The 24,629-nt window shown below is 45.2% G+C and overlaps 1 protein-coding gene across 1 annotated transcript; it reads left to right on the top strand.

Annotated features, from left to right (window-relative positions):
• The first annotated feature begins 2,448 nt into the window (after positions 1-2,448).
• On the top strand, positions 2,449-24,279 carry LOC6731655. Its single transcript, XM_016179868.3, has 20 exons — positions 2,449-2,634; positions 9,923-10,060; positions 10,158-10,891; positions 10,975-11,134; positions 11,192-11,435; positions 11,507-14,048; positions 14,112-14,455; positions 14,516-14,726; positions 14,799-15,157; positions 15,216-17,178; positions 17,249-17,407; positions 17,466-19,012; positions 19,076-19,700; positions 19,757-22,025; positions 22,087-22,256; positions 22,310-22,396; positions 22,461-23,020; positions 23,077-23,277; positions 23,343-24,033; positions 24,101-24,279. Exons 2-20 carry the CDS (start codon positions 9,988-9,990, stop codon positions 24,161-24,163), a joined length of 13,002 nt encoding a protein of 4,333 aa, XP_016024337.1. The 5' UTR covers positions 2,449-2,634; positions 9,923-9,987; the 3' UTR covers positions 24,164-24,279.
• Positions 24,280-24,629: the final 350 nt, after the last annotated feature.

The following is a 24,629-nucleotide window of genomic DNA, read 5'->3' on the forward strand; positions in this document are numbered from 1 at the left end:
TCGCCCCTTCGCAGCGGGTGGCTTTTAATTATGGTCGAGCTGCAACCGCAAAATGGAAAATTCCAAAAATTACGAGGAAATTGTTCCGAAATTAGTTGACTTTCATTGCAATTGGTCAGATACAGCATTTACCGACTTGGGAATTTATTTGTACATGTCTTTCCCATATGGAAAGATGAAATCTCTGAACGTAATGCATATTTAATGCTATACTGTTCGATGTCTTTCTGTTTTTGCCGGGTCAAAGTTAAAAGTTTCAGTAATAGCACAACAAATGTTGTTATTTATCATTCATGCCACATGCTGCATGCAATCGAAACACCGAAAAGAGCACCGACTACGAAAGAAAATCTTTAAATGAATTCAAGTTTACAAACTCTTCGGGCCATTTCAAGCTCTTCGAGATATTCGAGTTGGGGCTAAGTTTTCCCAACTTCACAAGACGCCCAAAGACACTGGCGAGATTTGCTCTCAAAGTATTTACCACTCATATGCAGAAAAGTGCAACAGACAGCAGCCAAATGGCGGAGCACTTATTTTATTGACACGCATGCAAAAATACCCAGGAGATACAGTTGCACATATAGTATAGTAGATATAGCTAGAAACGATTCCGACACCTGCAAAGCCCTCATTTCCCCAGTTGATAACTTCACAAGTTTTCTCTTTTACTTCGACTCGGTTGATTTGCATACCCGTGGTTTCCCGGGAAAGAAGGCAAAATAAACGATAAATGGTTCAAAAGGTTCCTCCCAGTACACACGAGCATTTGATTGGGATTGTTACGCAATTGGACAACTCCCCGCCTTTGTGTCCTGGGCTAACAATTTTGCATTAATTTTGTTTGTGATTTCCGAGCTTTCGCCCTTCGACTCGCTGCGCCACCGAATTGTTCATAATATTTTTCATATTTCATTGGAAAATTAAATTCCTGGCATATTTTTTCGCCCAGCAAGCAGGCCATGGACCGCAACAGATGGAGCTGGCGGATCAGCTTGTATACCGAGCCCCGAAAATCGGACCCAACTAGACAACAACAGCTGCCAGGGGTCTGCTTTCGTTTGCCCCCTTATAAAAAAAAAACACCAATGCCATTGAAGGCATTCACTTCCGATTTTAGCACGACAAGCGTTTGTGTTATTGAACAATCGCCGGTGAAATCACAAATAGCAAACCAACCACACACAAGCCAAGTATTCTTAGACTTTCAAACATATTTTTGGCATATTACATTTTTTGCTTGCTAGCACTATACCATTTAGTTGTATTTTGCTCAGATCTTATAAAGTATATTAACTTTTCCGTCGGTTGGTCATCGGATTTGCCCAGCTCTTGGCCCATATGTTATCCACTTTGAAAATATTACCATTCAGGCCATGGAGCTGATAGCTTCGATCTCCCTAACAGCAATCCATAACCTTTCGCCTGACTCCTTATCACACATCTCCCATACGCCACTTATCAGAGCTGTCTCTGCGCCGCGCTTGTTTTATCTCTGCTCCTCCTGCAATCAATCAGCCACAATCGCATGAAGGGCAACTGGGACTCCGGTCCTCCGGTACTCCGTTCCTCCGGTTCTTCGCTTGTTTGGATTGGCCTCTCTTTATGGTTCGGCTGTTGATTTTACTACAAAATAAATACGCACTGCACAGCGTGAGGCATTCGGGGTGGCAGGGACCAGAGTCGATGGAATAAATAATATAAAGTCCAAACCGATAAGCAAAACATCAGTGGAAGCGGCATACAATTGACAGTATGAAATCGAAATCACATCAAAACAAAAAGGGGGGGATATGGCAGAGTATTAACATGCCCAATAGCATCTCCCGTTTTGGGCCAGGGCATTCACGGGGCATAGAGTGCCACGGCGAAATCCTTTGAAATATGGCATGACCAAAGGCATTTATGTGGGCGACAAGCCAGCGGGAAGCATTTCGGCCAGTCCGGTTCCGATAACATGAGCTGACAGCCATTAGGATGGACTGCAGCGGTGACTTCGATTGTGTTGGCATGCGTCTGATATGCGCGCGACGATTTCATTCATGACCCGGCTTCAGCCTCGACTCCTGACTTCCCGATATTCCCGTTCCCAGTCCCATTCATTCACCACGCACTTTGAAACCCGAGGAGATGTTCCAGCGCAAAAAAAGACATGGTCTCTTATCTGCCAAAAGTGGGCCTGACATCAAGCACTCGAAAAAAGATTGCACTACGATTACGATTTTTTTCTTCTTTCTTACTTATATAGAAATAAAATAGTTTAATGTAAATTTTTAATATTCAAGTGGCAGACTTATAATTTATTATCTTTAAAAGAGAATCAATTTTTTAGCTTTAATCAATCTTTTTTTTCAGTGCATCGCGGGGTTACAGGGCGAGTGCCCCAGTGTCTGTGCCGATAGTCGGCTCAGCCGAGAGCCTGCGAACGAACGAGCGGAAAACGAGCGGCGGCATCAGCATCAGAATCAGCATCAGCCAGAATCCATCGCCTCATTCGTGTTTGCCGCTTCGTGGGCAACGGACGCTTCCTCAGAACTCAAGTGGAGTGACGAGCTGTAAAACGGAACCGGAAACGAAAGCGAGAGAGAGAGGGAACCAGCCTGTTGACGGTTTGGCGGCGCGTTCGAACCGGAAGTAAGGATAAATTCACCGTTAGCTGCCTTCGGTGGCACTTGTACGCCATCCTGTTGCGCCGTCGCACTTAATTCCTTAGTCTCTGCGTTTGTGTGCGTGGGTTAGCTGGCCTGTGCAAGTTTGTGCCTAACGTACCGGAAATGAGCATGCAGCTCATTAATGTGTGCTCTTTTTTTACAATAAAGTGCAGTGAAATGCTGCAAATTCGAATGAGGAAAATGCCATTGCGGTGCAGAACCCAAATGTAGCGGAAAATGTGTAGAAGGAACGTGGAAAGTTTCCGAAAATAACCTCAAACTGTGAAAACCCGTGCGCCACATGTCGTTGAAATCGCTAGTTAACATCGCATACGTGTGGATTTGAAATCGGAATCAGTCTCGTTCCCAGATAAGTTGGGTCAAGAGTTCAATACAAAACAAGAGGAATAGTCGCAGTTTAATCAATGTCGGGTCTTATAAATAAAGTGTGTGAAGTGATAAGCAACTGTCGAGGAAGAGCAGAGGAAGATCTCTCAGTTTCAGACTGTCATATTTACTCTTCTTGTGAAATGTTTTGCAGTGAAACTATGAATTGACATATTAAATATATACAAATGAGTAAATAAGCTTTTATATTGATTTTAATAATATCAGATGAATGCTTGCACCGTTACTGGAGTACTTTTAATCATTCATTGTGTTTCATTTAAAAATGACATATGAGTGAATAATCTGATCAATAAAAAAATACAAAAACGTGCACATACTTTGAACTGATTACTGTCAACTGATAAGAGATTCCAGAATGAAATCAGCTACTACTTTGAAAAAAATAGATCCGTTTCCGCAGCTAAGTAAAATAAAGATGAACTTTAAACTTAAAAAAAAACTCTATAAAAGCTTGGATTTTGGAGAAGATTTAAGCCTTAAAAATGGAATGGAGCGAAAACAATATTCTTTTATATAACATTATATTGTTTATTCCTTTATATCGTATATAAATTAAAAAGTTTTATATACATTCTTTATTGTTGTAGGAAGAACTGAATGATTATCCTAATAGCAGACTTTATATACTTAATTTTTTCACGAATTATCTTTAGATTTATTTATGATTAGCTAGATTGACACATTGCTTACTCAACGCATATCCTTTAGTCTACTTCATGTTGTAAAAAGAGACTGAAAAACATTTTACCCCCTAAACACCAGACAAAAGGAGCTCCGTAACTCTTGGCGCATTTATTGTTTTCCGCACAACATGGCGTATGCTCGTTGCTTTCACACTGAATCCCCCACATGAAACATGCAGCACTTGCAGGTGACAGATTCAGATTGCGCAGGTGAAAGGATTATGGCTTTCCCAAAGCACTCAAATGTCACCATGCACGTCAGCAACTCACAGAGCGCATTAGCGGGGGCCCACTGTGCGGCTTTCCTTTAATTTCCTCAAGCGATCTGTCCACTTGTTGGTCAGACCACTTGGCCCGAAGTCAGCCCAAAAATGTCGCTGAAGCAGTTGACATCAATCCGACTTGGCAAGATTTGGAGAGGTTTGCAGGGCGGCAACTCCTGCATATGTCTCGACCTTAAACATGACAAAGTACCGGGATTAGTTGAGGTGAAGATGGATACGAAAGTAAACCAGTGGAAAGGAGGAGAGACTGCTAAAATGAAGTGCAAAAACTAGCTAGATATATGTGCGTAAATTTACTTATTTAAGGCTTCATTATGATCCACATAAATTTCATCTATTCGGTTTATAGCCTTTCACCAGACACTAGGCTTATTCACCCACATAGCTCAAATGGTCGACAGCCTCGAGAGCAACACGTGCATTCTGCTTTCAATTAGAAACCCTATAAGCAGACCGGCCGGGAAAACCGTTAAAAAGGACCTTAAACAGATGGCTAGTTTCCTCTTTGGTTTCCCTTCTTGCGCCACTTTGCCATAATTTTTTTTAATTACAAAGCCATAAAAATTAAACGAACCAAAAGTGCGGCCACGACTAGACCAACTAAGAACTAAGTAGCCCAACGACAGGAGCCACGATAGCAACAGGAAGGGATAAAAAGGTAGCTGGAGCAAGTGGACGAACGGCAACGATTTAAGCCACATAAAACCAACAAACGGACAAACTGGCAGTGGGAGTGGGAGTCCTCCTGCTGAGGAGCACTATTTACAGCCAACTGCTTGGTAACACCTTCAGTGGGGAATGGCACTGAAACGCCTGCAGTTGACTACAAGTCAGCCAAACAAACGGCATGGGGATATTTTTTGTTCAACGTTTAAACCAAATTTGCATAATAGTTCTTCTTTCCGTTCACTGCAAATGTGCGAAAGAGCAACTGGCATCAAAATCTAAGTGAGCATTGCCAAATTATGCAAATGTTTGCCAAACTGAAAGCGAGCGACACTTGCTTTAAGAGCTGCAGCAGCCGTACAACGGTGCGTATGCGTATTGATTGTAGCAGTTGGCACGGATAAAATGAAAAACGGAATGGAAAGAAGGTGTGGTTTAAAGCCATAAACAAGTCCCTCCCATTCTAGATTTCCAGTGCACAGATTGGCAATACTGTTCCAAATTTAAGGGTTCTTTAAAATTTTAGAATTTCTTAAATTTCTATTTAATTCTTGACTTAATAATTTGTCGTAACCTAAATAAAGAATAGTTTTTGTATGTGCTTTAAAATTCTTACGATGCCCTTTGATCATTCAGTTCTTCTCAATAAACTTTGTATATATATTTTCTAATTTCGGACATTTTCACCTCTCCATTATCCTTTTACAAGTGCCCACCTAAAGCAATTTACCGACGACACATAGTATGAGTTTGTTCGCAGAGTTTTCCTCGATGCAATCCCAGGCCATTTCCTATTCGTTATACTCCTTTTTTACCCACCTGCCATGGCAATTCTCAGTTTGCAGCTGAAAATCACGCCTCTGGCAATTTTAATCTCGTTTATTAGCCATTTTTCAAGTGATACACATAATTTTCAATTTTCCAATTTCTCACCCAGCACACGAACAATTTCCACCTGCCTTTCTCTGGCCCTTTTTCGTCCATTTCCACCACCTGTCCGCCCTTCTTACACCTATTGTCTTTATCGAACATGAAAAAATGCATTGCATATTGTATGCACGTTGGGATAGGCAAGCGATGAGTGGAGCAGTTGCAGGGGGGGCATAGCGCAAACACGACGCCCATTTGGAGGCCATTAGGGCCACGATGGTCCAGGCGGCTGGGTGCAAAAACAAAGGGGAACAACAATAACAAGGAGACCATGCCGAGCGGAGCGTGATGGCGCTAAAATGGCAGCCAGGTGGCGAGAAGGCAACAGAATCCAACGGGCTTTATTGTTCAGGCCCTCGACTATATGCTACCTGGTATCTCCAAAGCAAGTCTACGTTAAGGTCTTAAAGTATTAGTTAGTTAAGGATATATTGTTACTTTCTGTTACTACTTTCATGTCTCAAGTAGATTCATTCATTTAATAAAAAGCTATAATATGCTCAGAGGATACCCTGTTACGTTTGTTACCCCAAATACCTTATACTTTTGAGGGGTATTAATGGCGTTTGTGAAAAAACTAATATAAGTCAGATCGCAGCGGCCTCAATGCCCTGCGCTCCCATCATTTTTTGCCTTTTAGTGGAAGTTGCAAATGGAGGAATGTGAGGCGGGAACAAACTGCCGCGTCTTTATGCAATGACTGCATGCTTCCGTTGTCATCGTTTCCTGTTCCTTTTGTCGCTTTTGTTGCCGCTGCTTCCGGTGGCGCTGCTGCATGCCACGCACTCAAAAGTTTCGAATAAGCGGCATGGTCATGAAGGAGATCTGCTTCTCCTGCTCTTCTTTTCTGCTCGCAAATTTTTTCGCAGCCAGCTCCAATTTAGTTTGCAACTCCTCAGAGTTGGTGTTTCCTTCGCTGCATGGGTAACTTTCTTTTCGTACTTTGTTATTAGATTTGCATGCCAGCAGCGACGACGACGATGAGAATTTCCGCCTTACAATTCATGCGGAACATATGGATGCGAGTGCGTACACATATGTGCCACGCACGACCCCCCCATCCTAACCCTTTTTCGAAGGTGTTCCTTTGCCGCCCCGCTCCGGAAAATTGCTGCAGCAAACGTAATTGCATTTACTTTGGAATTTATGTTTGTGAAAATTTCCTTGCATTTTATTCCCCTTTGTTGAATTTAGTGCCACATTGGATCACAGGGCATGATGCCACCAGACAGACTCAGAAAACAAGGCATAATCAAAATCAACTTTGGAGTTGCTGTACTTCTTCCGGGATCGGTTGGTAATCAAAAAATTCGTATAAATTCTTTTACAAATACGCATGTTGCTCCATTTGTCACATGACTTGCTACAAAGCACAAACATTTGGTTGCTTGTTGTTTTAGAGTCAAGCAATTCATTTCGTTTATTTGTAAAGAATTTTTCTTTGTCAATTTTGTTTAACTAGTTCTTAAATTTCGATCTCTATATATGTGAAAGGCTTATGCATACCTCTACTACTTCAAATCGTCATTTCAGGTGTTCTTTTAACTCGCTAACAATCTGCTAAAGTTCTCCATGCGCCCTTTGGCCCCAGAGCCTTCGCAGTTCACTTTCTGCCAGTTTCTCGGCTGCAACTTCACCTTCACTTGAAAATTGCATTTTTACCAAAATGTTTGCCTGGGAAATGTTCTATGAGAGTTGCCCGGGGAGGTGTGAGTGTGTGAGGGGGAAATATGAAAACAAATGGCTCCTGAGTTTCTCTGGCTTTGGCCAAGTAATCGTAAGTTTTGTTTGCTTGGGGATCGGGCCACAGAGGTGGGGGAGCTTGAATTTATGTGCTCTCTGCCTTGTTATTGCACTTTTTTGGGCGTTTGATTTCGGGGTCGTGTCGGGTGTGTATACAAGCTCAAAGGCTTAGGCCAAAAGTGCAGCAAAAATCATCAAAGAGCACGCCGCAGAAATCCCATTTCCATTATTATTATTCTTGCAAATCGTTGTCAAATTATATATGTGCTGGTTAGCAAAGCCACGATAGTTCTACTCCTATTCCGAATCTGGATTCACGTCCTCGTTCGTCCGAGCAGTCGCGGAAGTTAAGCCGCTTATCGCTTATCAGCTTTGTCTGCTTTGCGGATAAAAACGGCAGCAGTATTAGAGGCGTGCACTGAGAAAAAAACACTAATACAACAACATAATATTTTAATTTTTGCTCAAGGCAACCATTTTTAATTTTAATTTGAAACAGATATTTTACAATTGTAGTTTTCAAAAGCAAAAGAAAAATATTTGTATATTTCTGACTGACCAAAAACAACTATGTAAACAATTTTCCAAACGGTTGAGATATTTGGACTTCCATTTGGACCAAATCAAAAAAGTTGCTATTTGTGTAGCACAGGAGTAGTCGAATGACCTGCAGGGTGGGGTGCAGATTTTAAGGGTCATGGGGTCATCGCTGAAAGGGAGATAATAATACCGAAGTGGGCGGGTGTGTGGGAGGAACCACTGACTCGCTGCAGTGCATTCAAGCTGGCATTATTTTTTTTTTTTTTTTTGGGTTTTTGTGGGGCGCTGACTCGCTAATCTCAATGCATCGTGCGTGGGAAATCTAAATTGATAAGCTGCAGCGCTGCTAAACCAATTTTGGTTGACGAAATTTGGTTTAAGCCCATAACTTCGTAGATTATGAGTTTTTTTTAAATTCATTTTCGCTAAGCTGCTTGTGTGTAATAGGAACCAGCTAACTCTAGATTATGAATTTTAATTTCAAACTTAAATATTAAGCTGTGTTTTGTACTTTCAAATCCCTGATGAGCAGCCATATATCAATATGTTAACGGAAGTGATAGAACCTAGAACGAAAGGAGCCTGCTGAGAAAAGTAGCGATAAAACATAGTGGAAACTGCAATTTGGCCCGATTGGCGTCAGCAGCGTGATTTGCAATCATTATTTACCCGGGCAGCCACCAGCAAACGCAATTCAATCTGTGACAGCCGCACACAAGGATTCCGACAGTTATCCTGCGAGCGGGTGGACTGGGTGCTGCGCAGCAAGGGAGTCCTCGATGGAAATGAACGAATTGATGTACACGCCACGCTGGCCAAATCCGGAGCAGCATAAGTTGCAGCAGGAGTCGAAGTGCAAAAAAGTGTTAAGTGCTCTCACTGTTTCTTGCAGCAATCATTGTCAGCAAGCAGCCAGAACCGCAATCAGACCGCAGGAAGCGGAGGAGGATGGCCTTGTGGGACAGAGGTGTTCACATGGACGTATTTCGGAAAATTTTTAAATTCTGTTTCACACGTACAGGTTTTGGCATTTAATTAAATTGAAGAAGCATTTATATGAAGCTTGCTAGTATTTATCAATCTCTTTAAATTAGTCCTTTTTTGGAGTTAAGGATAAGGGTGCTAGCCAAGTAACATTCAATTGGTTTAAAGCATCTGAAAAGATCCCGAATATTCTTTCTGCTTTAAGCTCGGATTTTCGTCTGGTTCATCTTTTGAACTCTTTTACGTTATAGTTAATGCATATATTTAATTCTGTTGACTTTCACCAAAATCTTTTTTAAGTCAGCATTATGCCAGCACTGTTAGAAAGGATGCAGGATTTATATGCAGCTGTAAGGTTCAATACAGCAGAGTGCACGGAGGAAAACAAAAAAGGATTTACACTCTTCTCTTCTGATTTCTTTTTGTTTTTTTTGAGCTGCAGCTTTAAAATCAAATGCAAATGCAAACAACAGTTGGCATCAATCGAAGCTGTCGGGAACGCCTCGCAGGATTCCGCCTGGTGCCCCCACTTTATTGCTGGAATTAATGATGGCAGAGGGTTGGTGGATACTCCTTGGGTCTTGGTTTTGTGTGTTTTATGTGGAATCAAGTGGAAATTCAATTGATTTGCTTTGGCTTTGCATTCGGCTCCACAGGGGGCTGTGGCCAGGGGGCGTGGCGTGTTATAATAATGGACGGATGGCTCTGGACGGGATGTGTGCGGCTTCAAAGGAAATCGCACCCATTCCCAAGCAAAACGCACTTGAGTGAGAAATCATTTTGCGAATATTACAGAACTACACGGGCTGCTCATTTTGCCATTTCTGGAGTTCCTGCTGGTGTCAGCATGTCAAATACGAGCACTCCGAAGTTAACTCGGCTGTTTCTCCCCTTTGTCCAATCAGTTGCAAAATTTATTCAATTAAAGGCCCCGAGTAGTCGGTGCAGTCAGCTGGCAGTGATGATTCTTAATGAAGTCGCAGCTGAACAGGATTATCTACAACTTGTATGTCACACTCTTCTCTTGCAGGTTTCCACATGTAACCGGGTCCAATCTCATACGAAGAATCCTCGATAGCCAAGGAGAAGCCCATCATGGGTGGATTGAAGCCACAGGCGGCTATTTGGCTGCTTCTGCTTATCGCACACACTCAGGCAGTGAGAGAAAGTAATTATTTTCCAATTCTAATACTAACTTATTTAAAAGCAAAAAGCTATATATTTTATAACAAAGATTTAATCCCAAATTTACACCTTACTTGTAGATCCACTCAAAGATCCTCGGATTTGCGGACGGCCTCAATGTGATTCGAAAAGTGCTAAGTTCAATTATGGCGAACAACTCTACAAATATCAATACACGGTTGCTGTGCGCACCGAGTTCGCCGGATCCGGCGACAATAGTTCTGACCTCTTGCTGAAGTCCGACTTGGAAATCTTCTTCCCAAAGCCCTGCGAGGGCTACTTGAGGATCAACGATGCCAAGCTGTACGATACGTTGGACGAGCTCAATAACGACGAGAGCGATTCCTCCGAGAAGACCAAAGAGTACGACTACTATGACAATCTGGCTAACGAAGAATCCGAGTCGCAAAACTATGATAATATGCACCCTAAGAGCTCTGATTTCAATGTGGATCTTACCAAGAATCTTCTCCGATTTGCTTTCCACGACGGCCTCATCAGCGAGGTGTGTCCGCAGGAGCAGGAGACACCATGGGTGCTCAACATCAAGAAGGGCATCCTTTCGGCCTTCCAGAATACAATGATGCGTTTCGACGTCGATGCCAATACAACTGAAACCGATGTCTCCGGTCAATGTCATGTGCAGTATGCACTGGAAGACACTGACAGTTCCTATGTCTTGATACGCAAGACCAAGGACATCAACTCCTGCCGACAGCGATATGCCACCCACTCCGTTCTCCAGACTACGCCTTACACATTCCGCGATGACAAGACCATTTGGCCAATCCTTAAATCCCAAAGTTACTGCAATGTAAGTCCAATTTGTACAATAATCAATGATGTCTTATTGTCTCGAACCTAATTAAATAAATATATATATATAATTTGATCTAGCTCACCATTGATAACAACGTTTATAAAGAAGTCAAGTGTCTGGAGACACATCTTCTGGTGCCCTTCTCCAATGCCAGCTCAGGTGCCCTGACCACCAGTACCAGTCGGCTGAAGCTCGACGGGGTGGAGTCTTACAGCGCCGGAGAGTTCTTAGAACAAAGTAAATAATTCCTTATTAATTATATAATGCAATGTATAATCGAGGGTTAATCCACAGATCCCGAGCTAGTCGATAGACGTGCCACTCTGGTATTTGATCATACACCTGCCGTAAAGCCCTCGCATGATGAAATTAAGGCTGCCAGGGAACTTTTGGTGGAGATGTGTAGAGTTGGCTTTCCCAATATCCAGCGTGAGTTCATCGATGTCTTCACCAACTTTCTGCAGACCTCCAAGAGCCTCGACTACAAGACACTATCCGTGCTGCTCCAGCGGTCTGCTAGTACCTGTGAACAGGGCAGGTAAGTAAGCTTAATTTAGAGGTACTAGTTAATATATACTTTAAATAACTTTACTAAATCGTCTACTGCAGAAATCACCTGTTGGAATCGCTTCCCTTCATTGGTAGCACGGCCTCATATAAAGTGATGCGTGATCAGATTATCAACGAAAAACTGACCAAGCAAATGGCTCACGACTGGATGACCGCATTGTCCTTCATCACCCGGCCCGACGAAGAGACCCTGGAAACATTCCATTCGATCCTGGAATACGCCAAGAATAGACTGGACGCGGAATACACCCTGGGAGCCACTGCAGTGGTGCACAGCTTTTGCAAACACCACGAAGCGTGCGAGGAGAACCTTCGAGTTCAGCAGATTATCAATCTTCTGGAGACCGAGTTTCTGAACTTATACAACCTGTTTAAGGGAGAGCGTCGCACCCGTGAGCGTATGGTGATCTTGCTGAAGGGATTAGGTAACATTGGAGTGGTGTCATCTGCATTCGCCGAACAGCTACAGTGGATTATTCGTGAGGACGAAGCCCCTGTGGATATTCGCCTACACGGTATCTTGGCTTTCCGAAGGGTGGACTGCGCTCGGCATCGGAGCTACTTCCTGGATAACTACGGCAACTATACTTTGAATTCGGAACTGCGTATATACAGCTACTTGCAGGCCATGAGGTGTCCTGACTACATATCAGTTGGGGTCATAAAATCGATCCTAGAACATGAGGAAATCAACCAGGTGGGCTCCTTCGTGTGGTCCCATCTGACCAACCTGGCGAAATCAAATTCCCCAGTTCGCATCGAAGCTCAGGGTTTGCTGCTTAATGATGAGCTCTCGGAACGTTTTAAAATGGACATCCGCAAGTTCTCGAGGAACTACGAACACAGTTTATTCTTCGACGAGTACAATTTTGGAACAACCACGGATGCGAATGTTATCTTTGGAACCGATTCCTACTTGCCACGCATTGCTAGTGTTAACTTTACTGCCGATCTCTTCGGCCAGTCAGTTAACTTCTTTGAGTTCACGGCCCGCGCTGAAGGATTGGAGGAGTTGGCGGCTAACGCTTTTGGTCCCAAAGGACCTTTGAGCGGTCAGTTGTTGCGCAAGAAGCTCTCCTTCCTCAATCGCTGGCTGGGCAATGAAAGTGCCGAGGAAGACGATACCCTCGAAAATCTGCTGAGTCTGGATAATCTGCGACTGAAGAGGAAGGCTCAGCAACAAGCTCGTGCATCCGAGGAGGAAGAGGATGAAGATTACGACTTTGAGGAGTCCTTGGAAAGTAATAAGCGACAAAAGCGAGATGTCAGTACCACACGTAAGCAGGAGATCGATCGCAACGTTGACAGTCTTGGTTATAAGCTGAAGTACGACTACAATAATCCACGGGCACAGTTTGGATTACGGGTCTTTGGCAACGATCTGCGCTACTTCAACGTAGAGTCTTTGGTGGAGGTGATGGCCCTGGCTGCCAAATTCAATCCCTTCCAGCAGGCAAAGAATATACTTTCCGGCAAGGAGTTTACGTATACGAAGTCCCGGGTATTTCTGGATGCCTCATATACAGTGCCCCTGGCGGTCGGCCTTCCATTGGCGATTCATGCCTTTGGAGCTTCCTCCATAGACCTTCGTGTTAGTGGCAACCTGGATGAAATGGATCCGCCCACCGATTGGCACTTTGATGTCGAAGGTCAGTTTAAGCCCTCGGTGTCCGTGGATGTGATCACCACCATGCAGACGGACATGTTCTGGGAACAATCCGGCATCAAGGTGAAGAGCAACCTCTACTCTAACTCCGAGCTGGTGGCCAAGCTTAAGGTGCGTGGCCGCAATCTGGTCTCGTTCTCGTTTGATCTTCCCCGGGACAAAAACGAGATTTTCAGTGTGCGATCCGAGTTGTTGGTTCAGAAGCGGGAGGAGCAACTGCCCCAGGAGGGCATTGCTAAGCGAAGTGCCAATTCCACATGCACCTGGCCAGTTCTCGATCAGGCCATCGGATTGCAGATGTGCTCCCACTACAGTGTTCCAGATCTGAGCAATGCCACCGAAATTTACCCAAGCCTTTTGCTGGCAGGACCACTTAACTTTAGCTTGATTCTGAAGAAGTCGGATCTAAGTGCTAAGAAGTACGTGTTCGAGTACAAGTGGGATCAGCAGGAAGAGGACAACAACTTTTCGCTGGTGTTTACCACTCCGGGCTCAAAGGTTCCCCGGGTTCTGGTTGCAAATGTGACCAAGGTGCCCGATGCCTTCAATGCATCCGTGGCTTTTGTGAATGGACCTAATCGTGTCTCCGCTGGGTGCAGCTATGATGGAAACCCGGATTTCAGACGCTTGGATATCTACTTGGATACGAATGGAAATCGATCGTTGGACCTTGGAATGGAACTGCGAAGGCACCAGGATTTCACTGCCTGGATCTACAATCCTCGTATGCTGCTGGCCATTAATGGTGTCAACATTACTGGTCTGGCTGGCACCGTAAAAGTAAACGAGAAGAATGGTATCAAGCAACATGATGTGGATCTCTCATTTGAAACCAAAAAGCTGCAGGCTGTGATCAAGGGCAACGTCGTCCAAACCGAGATAACCACCTCAACTAACATGACCATTAAATACAGGGTTAGTATCTGCTTAATTAATTAAATAATCACTTAATTAAGCTAATTTCTTGTTCTAATCTAGTTCCAAGCAAATAAGATTGAGGAGATTAACTTTGCCGGAAAGCTGGTTAATAATGGAGATAAGAGCAAGACGGAGTATCGCGGTAACATGAAGCTCCAGACCTCGGCATATCCCAAGCTAAACTTCGCATCGGAATCCACGTGGCTTAGTCTTCAAGGCCACACCGAAGGAATGATCAATTACAATAATGCGCCGGATTATGTTAATCCCAACTACACCAGTTTGGTTCGTTTGGTCTTTGCTCGCTCCCAAGCTGACGACACCTTCTTGGATGAAATGCAAACGCGAGCCAGTCTAGAACTGAAGCTTCCAAGGTCAAAGATTGACTACCGCATTTTAGTTAGGTAAGTATATTTTTAAATCTTATTTTTAAAGTTTTTTAAATGTGTTATCGTAACTTGAAGGCACAAAGAACACATGAAAAACGGAACCGAGCACAATGTCATCGTTGGTCTTAAGTACGCTCCTGAGAAGGAGATCACTGGACTGTTTTCCGTCCATTTGCCAAGACGGAACCTGTTTGCCATTGATGCCTACATGAACGTGACCGTACCGGAGTTCAATTCGTGCACAGCCAGTCTTAAAGTGAACGAGAAAGTCACCAAGGATTATATCGTAAGAATTATTTTTATGAAATCAATATTTTTAATGTGGGTACTAAGTTTATGCAATTTAAAATCTCTTTAGATCTTTATTAACGGTTCATGGTTTACTGGACACTCAGTCGCAGTCAAGGCAAACTACAAGGATCGCAGCTCGCGGGTTCAGGCTCTTCACCACCTTAAAATGATTGTGGAAAGTCCGTCCTTCAATATAACCTCCCTCAACATTATCTATCGCCGAAAACAGTTGTTGATCTTTTATGATATTCAAGCCAAATATGACCAAGATCCGTATGGCCTTACAATACAATATGCTTCCAATGACCATAATCGCAATACCAATGCGGAGGTGCGACTGAAGGTCAAGGAACGTGACTACTGGATTAATGCTAAATTGTTGTCAGAGCAGCCTAAACTCCTGCAGCTGGAAATTCACATGGATAAGTAAGTCTAAGTCACATTTTTAAAGCCAAGATCTTTAATACATATCTAACATCCTTAGAATACGTGATGTACATATTCAAGTTGGCCTGCTAAATGTGGACAAGCGCAAGGAGCTTTCTCTAGAGCTGAAGTGGGATGCTAATCGCGATCCTAGCCAGAGACTGGGTCTACTTGCCGAATACAATAATCCTGGAACAAAGCACTACGATGGAAATCTGATGATCACCTATCCGGAGCGCACCATTAACTTTGGCTTTAACTCCTTTACCGGAGGACCCAAATACTTCGGAAAGCTCCACGCGTCCTGGAGCATCAACGAGGTGATCGAGTTCGAGTACGAAGCGGGTATTCTGCCTGGCCATACACTCCATAACTGGGTAAAAGCAGAGCTGCGGACGCCTTTCAAAGGCTGGCGAGTCAACAGCCTTGATGCTGGCATTTATAGTCTGCAAAACCTGATCCTAGTCAACTCTACGCTCTTCTGGGCAGGTGATCAGAAGCTGCAGGTGGGCTACAAGAGCGACTACGACGTCAGCGATCAACTAATGAGTTTTGATGTTCGCTTCGGCATCAATAGCACCATCCGGGATATTCCCACGATCAATGTGAGGGTAAAGCATTGGATGGATGTTAAGAAGGTGGACACAGAGCTCTATCTTGGATACAGTGGGCAGAATGATACATTTAACACCTACAGCATGGACTCCAGTTGGGAGATTGAGAAAAACCAACGATACAATAATTATTCTGGTTTAGTGCATCTGGTAAGTCCATTCAAGGGCTACGAGAAAGGTGGTCTGGTGGCCCACTTCTCACTGAGCGATCAACGGGTGGTCAGTGGAGCAGCTTCCCTAAACTTTGATCTTCGGGAGTTCACTTTGACAATGAACGGCTATGTCAAAAAGTTTACGGACAACATGCTAACCGTTAACATCACCACTCCGTTGGAGAAATTCCGCACCATCAACGCCCGCTTTGGTCTAAACGAAAAGAAACGCCATGCCGTGGCGGAGGTCAGGGCTCCCACGGCAGCTCTTGGAGTGGAGGTCCTGGCGGATGTTAAGAATCTCCTGAACTTCGATGTCAAGCTGAGTGTGGCCACGCCGATCGAAAGTTTCCAACAGGCGGCAATATTTGCACTGTTTAATCCGGAGCATGTTGACATGCGCGGGCTGTGGAACAATGTCACCCTGGGATTCACTGGCGTATGGCACATGCAGAATATAACCGATTTTGAGTACTCCTACCACGTATTCACCCCACTGGCTGGCTTCGAAGAGAACGGTTTCATTGTTCAGCTACTGAAGAGGAAGGAGTTTGTCTTTCAGTTGCACGGCAAGATGTCCAACTATAAGCTTGGTGTGAAAATCAATGGAAAACCAAAGTCTGACTTGGTAAATCAACTGGGCAGCAATAAAATGGAATTGGAGATGCTCTACGACGCGGACTTCAAGCCACTTAATGCTGAGATGGATTACAAGCCAGATGCCGATGAGGAGTACTTCTCCTACTTCACGGACTTCCAGGTGGACACTCTTGTGTGGCCAACTATTGTGGGTAATGTGGATATTCAGGAGATCATAGATTTCTATCTGGTTGTAGGCCATGTGGAACTGCCACAGGGCAAGGTGGAGTTCAAGGATCGCCTCCACTACCCTGACTACATAAATGTCCACAATCTTTTGACCGTGACTACACCATTTGCGGTGGCCAAGAATATAAAGTCAATTGTGGAGTATCACGTTGACTTACACTTCAACGCGTTCTATGAGCGCGTCAAATTTGTAGTCAACGATGACAAGGACAACACACAAGAGCTGGGCTTTGTGTTTAATTACACCGCACTGCAGGATAATGTTAAGCCCAAGGCTCATGATGTACAGATCACGCTCCTCACACCCTACGAAATGCTTCACGAAATCTACGTTCACGGACACCTCGAACTGGATGAGAATGCCTATAAGGGCAACATCAGTGCGGTTACGGCCCACACACATCTTTCGATGGCTGCCTCCATAGAGGTTAGTACTCGTGTCTAAAAACGAAGCTAATTTATTAACAATTAAATTAAACAACAATCTCTATACTCAGAACGAGGACAGCTTCTTGGAAACTTCCGTGGGCATCCTGTTGGAGACGGACGCTATTCCCCACTATGGATGCCAGGTGTACTTTAAGAAAGACTTCTCAGCCGTGGATAAAGCCATTGATATTCGATTCGAGGTCACCGACAATGGAACACTCAACCAGGTAATACGAAAAGTAATAGTATATTATTACAGCCTACTTACCCTATTTTCTTTATTAGCTTCACATTGCCACGGATTGGCACACGGATCCGTCTTACATTGTTAACGCAAATGGAAGGATTAAAACCACCATGCTGCCACTTCAGATGGCGTCCACTTCTGTTCTGGTCGTCAAGGGTCAGAATCCCCAGCTCAATTTCGATCTTAACTTATTGAGCCAGAATGGCCAGAGCATAGGCTACGGAGCGCGGGCCAACAAGAAAAAAGATGTCTTCAACATTGAGGTGTGGACTCCAATGAAAAACTTCCGAAACATTTCCATGCACGGTACTGCGATTAGAAGCCCCCGAGATTCCGGCCGATATGATGTCTCAGGGTTCTTGTACAGAAATATGGCAACATATGGAGTCACAGGAGCCGTCCGCATGACCGATAGTCTGCCAATTGATGTCGTTTTAAGGGTACAGCCCAAAGCTGGCGGTCGAGATGGTGTGATTGAACTTAACATCCATGAGGCGGGACCGAAGAAGATTCGCTTTTCTTTTAGCGCCATTGAGGATGGCAAAATGTGCCAGATGTCAGGAGGTTACAGTGTCAGCGAGACCAACGGAGCTATGGATTTCTCAGTTCTAGTGGAGAGCACGGAGCCAGAAATCGCACGCATTAATTTCTACGGCAATCTTAGTCCCAACTCCGAGGGTTCCCTTGTGGGAGACTTGAACTTGGAGACCCCATGGAAGGAGCTCGGAATCGATACGGTGCACTTGCACTCGGACGTCGGTTTTGTGAATGAAAGAGGCCACATAGTGGGCGAGTATAAGATCGGTCAGTATATAGGCCGAGGGAGCTGCCTGTGGTCTTGGATTCTAGCCGAGGATATGCAGCTGGTACTGGAAAACTACCTGGAGAGACCAAATGCTAAGCCACGAATTGTCCACGCTAGTGCCAAGTACCAGAACCCGGGACAAACATACGCCCAGTTGCAGGCGGGTGGACGACTGAGCGTCGATTCCAAATGGAATCTCGACGTAAATGGTAGTGCAGAGTATAAGTCAGTTGATGATTTCAAGTTCAGAGTTATCACCGCGTTGCCTTTGCCTGTTGGAGATCGCCACCAGCTGAGTGCCAGCTATCAGGGCAACGTGATCAGCAAGCAGTTCAACAATCCTGATTTTGTCCTTGAGACCAGCTACGAGAGTGTGGAAGCACAAAATAAGCTTTTGTCTCGAATTTCTTATAAAAATGCCACCAATAACCAAAAGGGCTTGGGCCATGTCGAGTGGGGAAAGATTCAAAACTTGTCTGTAGTGGAGGGTGACTTTGAGTTGCTCCACAAGCAGGGAGCCCAAAAAGAGTTCTCTGCTAGGATGATCACGCCCAAATTTAAGAATGAACACACATTTGCCCTTACGGGAAGTTATGACTTGGAAAAGTCGGGTCACCACAACGTGGTGGGCGCCTTGGACTATCCTGCCAGTCGTCGCATTACCGATCTGGATGTGTCCTTTAGTTCGCTAAGCAACATGCATGGAATCTTCAACAGCACACTGCCAACCTTCCTCAATGTCAGTTGGCTAAAGACAGACTTTAACTTTACCACCAACAAGTGAGTTAACGAACAATGGACTGTACTCCTAATTCATTTTATAAATTTTATTTCACCTTGCAGTGGAAAGAGCTACCGCTACTGTCGTTGCTTCTGGCCCCAGGATTCTGCCTACTTCAAGTTGAACAGCAACTATGATAGCGACAGCAACAACTTTAACCACAATCTCAATGGCAATGTGGAAATAGAAGTTCCATTGGCAACACGGCATCGAGCGGATATGGTGTATGGCTTGCAAAAGCGTCGCAATCAGGATGCAGGAAATGTCAAGGTCGTCTACAATGAGAAGCAAGTGCTCGATGGCAAGTACAAGCGGGTGGAACAGGCGAAGGCCCCAATATATAAGGAGACAACGGACATCTCGCTGGAGAACGAAGTGAAACCGCTGGGAATTCACTTTGTCAGCACCAGGGATGCCAGCGACCCCGCAGGAACCCAGGACGTTAAGCACATCGAGGTCTACGAGCTGAGGAACACGCAGAACTTCAATCTCACCGGTGAGCTGCACTCAAGGGCCACTCTCAAGGCGCAGGACTTCAAGGTGGTGGCCATTCATCCGAATCGTGCCGTAGTGCTTAGCACTAAGTACGAGGACGTCAGCCCCGAAGTTGTCAGGCATCACTCAAAGTTGGAGTTGTCGGAAACAGCATGGATTGGATACAACTTAGAGCTGGGTAATTTCAGCAAGGTAAGTGAAACGATGGATCATGTTTGAATGATAACCTAATAGGAATTCTCCCTTAGGTTGGCAATGAGTCCCAGAGCTTTGCCCTGGAAATTTTCTATCCGAAGCGCAATCTCTCCTCTTCAGGACAGTACTACATGACGGACACAAACTTTAATTCCGACCTGTCTTTCCAATGGCTGGGCGGCAACTATGACCAACAGCCCAAGACTATACACAGCAATCTGCAATGGAAAGCGGAACCCCTGCATCGTGGAGATCGGGAACATCGCACCATCGCGCTGACGGTGGCACATCCCCTCCTGGAGAAGGACATAAACTGCAAGGCGACGTACTACCGTGGGCTGCGTGATCTGTTAAGGACACACTTGACCATCGACTACTCGGAAAGTCCTGACCAACTTATTGAGCTTGGTGCTCAGCTGACGGATAGATACAGTGAACTGGGCCACACCAACTACACCTTCCACGTGTACGGCAAACATATTGCTTCCGAACTGGATGTCCAGTTAAATGGAACTTTGGCGGCCAGGAACTCTTACTATAAGACGGAGTCGACAGCCCACTACAAGCGTGACATCTTCCCGGCGAGATATGGTAAATTCCTGGCTCTGCTCGATGTGAATAAGCGGGAACTGGAATACGAACGTCAGTCGCCATTCCACGCAGTGCGACTACACCTGCTGCCAACCATTCGGTATCCGATTTACGGCTTGAATGCCACAATTTGGGATACTCCTGATACAAACCACTCAGGTTACATATACATTGACATGTTGGAGCGCTATGCTCGCATGGATTTCAACTTGACGGAGGATGCCAGCCAGAATCTTCAAATGGTCGGTTACATTCCGGACACACGCAGTGCATTCCTGGACATTTGGCGCAACTACGAGGAGATACGTGTGATCGATGTCAGTTCGTATCTGAAGATGAATCACTCACGTCTAATCACTGGCCGCTTCCACTGGCGTCCATCTATCCGGCAGGAAGTTCGCGAAAAAATTCAAGCCGTGGGCAAATCGGTGTACAGCTCATTCTCGGAAGGTATTGATTTTTGGATTAAGTCTATCTACACGGAAACCACCGAATCCATGGGCGTGGTGTGGAACACAGCCAAGCAGTACAATAGGGATTTCATCGACGATATTGGCCAGCTGAGCGTTTTGGAGGAGGATCTCGCTGATCTGCGATTGTTTGTAAATCAGTCGTATGAGGCAAATGATTTCTATATCAAGAACGTAGTCAATTTCACGCTAACTATCCTGGATGAACTCGCCATCAGAGATCACATCGAGTCACTGCCCAAGATCTTCTCTGAACTGTGGCAGGCAATGGGGGATTCTGGAAAGGCTTTACGGAACAGCATTGTGTGGCTAATCGATACCATTAAAACCACGTACAATAATCTTCTGGATGCTGTGTCCCGATTCTTCCATGGCGAGAGTCTCGTCTATATATCTGCTCTGCTAGAGAAGGGCATCGCAAAGTACGACAGTTTTATTAAAGATCTGCACATCAAGTTTATAAAATACATTGAAAATCTTTGGCACAAGACTTGGACATTGGCGGAGAACCACTGGAAGGCAGTCCTAAAGCGATTCGAGCCTCATCTTTTCAAGATGATTAGCTTTATAGAGACTACAGCCTGGAACCTCAGCAAGGAGGTGTTTGATTTCATATACAAGCGCACCAATGAGCTGGCGGAGTCTCCGTACTTCAACAAGGTCTCCAGTTTTACGGCTGATGCAGAGCGACTTTACCGGGACTTCAAGGCTAACGATGCCATCACCAACATTAAGAAGTATTCAACGCTAGCCTGGAATTTTGTTAAGGAGAAGTACTTCAAACTGGTACCTTTCGGCGCTGAGTTGAACGAGGTCCTTACTGAAATCTGGCAGGAAATCAAAGAACTTGAGAAAATTGATCAGGTGCAGATCATGGTGCAGAAGTACTATGAAGTCATGGCCAAGGTCGATTGGGTGGCAGACGAACTGCAACTGGAACACCGCCTGCACCAGGTCTACGGTCTGGTGAGGAATAAGTTCCGTAACTACGCCATGAATGCCTTAGAAACAGCCGACATGTATAGGGAGGCCAAGACCAAGTTCGTCTTTGATCCGGAAGTGGGCATTATTGACCTTGAACAGAAGCTACCCATGTCCTGGCATGCTTTCAACGAGACGCCCAAGTTCGAGGAGATTCCCGAGTACCAGGTGCTCGCCAAGGCGCAGAGCTTCTTTAGTGAAACCAACTCATCGATCGTCATGAAGCTTTATAACATGCGCACCCATCTGGATCCCAAGACCTGGCTGCCACCGTACTACTGTGAGTTTATTGAATTTATACTTATTTTTATATTTACTTTAATTATAACTTTACTTCGTAGCTCGCGCCTTGCTGATTGACTCGCGTCACTACATGACCTTCGATCAGCGTTATGTGGGTCTGAATCTTAACTTTGACGAGTTAGGAACTGGGCGTTCCACTTCCCAATGCAGCTATCTGCTAGCCCACGATTTCTTCAAACGAAACTTCACCTTGCTTTTGGAACCAGCGGTAGGTATATAGGAAATATGCCTTGTTTACTTAATTAAATATATTTCTTCCAGAGCAAATCGCTGGCTGGCCAAGGACTAACACGCAAGTTGAGCTTTATTGCGAATGGTCAACTGATTGAAATCGACCTCGAAACGGATGTAAGTCTAAAACTATTAAACAGATGTTTTACAGTAGATATTAATCTCTTGAACTTATACACAGCACATAAGCATTAATGGCAATCCTCAACCCATCCTACCTCTTAAACTCGGAGATGTGAACATCCATCGTGATCTGGACGTACTCTCCATCACCTCGGATACCGAGTTTAGTCTGCACTGCAATGTTCAGTTTGATCTCTGTTGGTTCGAGGTGAGTGGATGGTACTTTGGCAGGACAGCGGGATTACTGGGAACCCTGAACAACGAACCCTACGACGAGTACACCATGTCCAGTGGCGTGATCTCCAATGAGACGCAGCGGTTCACGGATTCGTGGAGCCTGAAGCAGTGCAGGCAGAATAAGCTGGCTCCGACCCAAGAGGTCAGCAAGGAGGTCAGTGATGCCTGTAGCAGCTTTTTCCGCACCGGTATACTGGCCACCTGTAGTGCAGTCCTCGATCCAACTCCTTTCTACGAAATGTGTATGGATTTGGGCATGAAGTCGCCGCCAATTCGAAAGGGACACCCGGCGGTGAAAGGAGCCTGTGCAGCAGCTTTGGCTTACATTGAGGCCTGTACGGCTCTAAAGGTTCCCATGCGGGTGCCTTCTCAGTGTGTATTGTAAGTTGGTTAAGCTTCTAATAATCAAATTTGAGTATTAATCATTACTTGTTTAGCTGCCAGCTCTCGAATGGCTCATACGTGCCAGAGGGTACATTCATGGAGCTCTCAGGGCCTGAGATTCCAAGGAGCAGCGATGTCGTCTTCATCGTTGAAGCTAAGGAATGCAATGCCAATCTCAAAACGTCCAAGAACATCATGACAGTGGTGAGCAGCATAGAAGAGCAGCTCCAGGCCGCTAAGCTAACGAACAATCGGTGAGTGTTTTCCAAAATGTTTCTCTTTCACCTGCATGACCCTATCCCAATCCTTAAAACCATAGGTACGCTGTAATGGCCTTCGGAGGAGTTTCTCCATATGACAAAGCCAGGAGTGTCATATACGAACACAACGAATTCACTTCCAAGCCGGAACAGCTGGCGGACTACTTTGGCCACATCAACACCGGAAATGGCAGCAGCAACGATATCCTAATGGCCATTTCCGCGGCTGCCAAGCTGAACTTCCGTCCGGGCGTATCGAAGACCTTCATCCTGCTCTCGTGCAGTAAATGTGCGGCCAGGGATATGCGCTTCGACTACACATCCATCCTGCAATATTTACTGGAGGAGGGCGTAAACCTCCACATCCTGGCCGACACGGAGTTCGACTTTGAGCGTAGCAAAAAGCTGCGTCACTTCTTTGGCTTGGATAGCAGGTTGGTCTACTCAAAGCGGTTCCCCGAAGGTGATGCGGAGACCCGCAACACGACCCACATCCCGAAGAGCAATCTGGGAATCTGTACAACGCTAGCGGTGGAGACACAGGGATCTGTGTTCAGTGCCCGCAAGCTGCAGCCGGAGAGAAAGTATCCGATCAAGCGATTCGCCACGATTTTCGCCAAGCGGGTCGCCCTCAGTGCCACGCCCATCCAGAGCCAGACCTGCGAGTGCTCCGCCCACAACACGGGCGTCTCCTACATGGCCTGCTCGCCACAGGCTCTGCCAGAGGAGAAGTACGATCTGGACGACTATGTAAGTGGCTATTTGACTTCATACTTCATCATTTCATTCTTTATTTATTCTATATCTAAATTTGCAGGACTCCTTCAATAACTGGGACTGGGGAGACGAGCCGGAGAGCGAGACAAATGTAACGTCGTAGTTTATAGTCCGCCACAATTAGTTAGCTAGTTCAGTTATGTCCCTGCAGAATGTAAGGTTTTTCTAATGCATAACCGACAGGCATATTTTGTAAAAATAAATCAAACCATATATAAATGCATTTGGTGTCATAATTTCCAGGCCATAGTTGGCCAAAGTTAACAAGTGACACGCCCGACCAGTTTTCTGCTTCCTATTCATTGTCTGCGCCAATCGCGGCCGCTGATTAAAAGTTGCCCGACCGCCTGCAGCAGCAGCAGCAAGAAACGATTGCATGCGGCATGCTGCATGTTGCAAGTTGGTGGCAGCCACTTGCGGTGGACCAATTGGATGACTATCACTTTTGCAGCTGGTGCTGCCACGGCCACGGTTGACGGAAACGGCAGGCAGAACTCAAGTACGTGTAACAACCTTAACCCTAAAGCGAGGCGAGCCAAGGCGATCCGAGATGGAATGGACCATGTCCG

Source organism: Drosophila simulans, chromosome 2L, assembly GCF_016746395.2.
Source record: "Drosophila simulans strain w501 chromosome 2L, Prin_Dsim_3.1, whole genome shotgun sequence".
Taxonomy (NCBI): Eukaryota; Metazoa; Arthropoda; class Insecta; order Diptera; family Drosophilidae; genus Drosophila; species Drosophila simulans.

What these genes read in the sequence shown, in the direction of transcription:
- LOC6731655 (XM_016179868.3), top strand. Translation starts at nt 9,988, where the DNA reads ATGGGTGGATTGAAGCCACAGGCGGCTATTTGGCTGCTTCTGCTTATC. An exon ending in AGCTGGGTAATTTCAGCAAG is followed by an intron (nt 19,701 to 19,756) that starts GTAAGTGAAACG and finishes ATTCTCCCTTAG; the next exon opens with GTTGGCAATGAGTCCCAGAG. An exon ending in CTGGCTGCCACCGTACTACT is followed by an intron (nt 22,026 to 22,086) that starts GTGAGTTTATTG and finishes TTTACTTCGTAG; the next exon opens with CTCGCGCCTTGCTGATTGAC.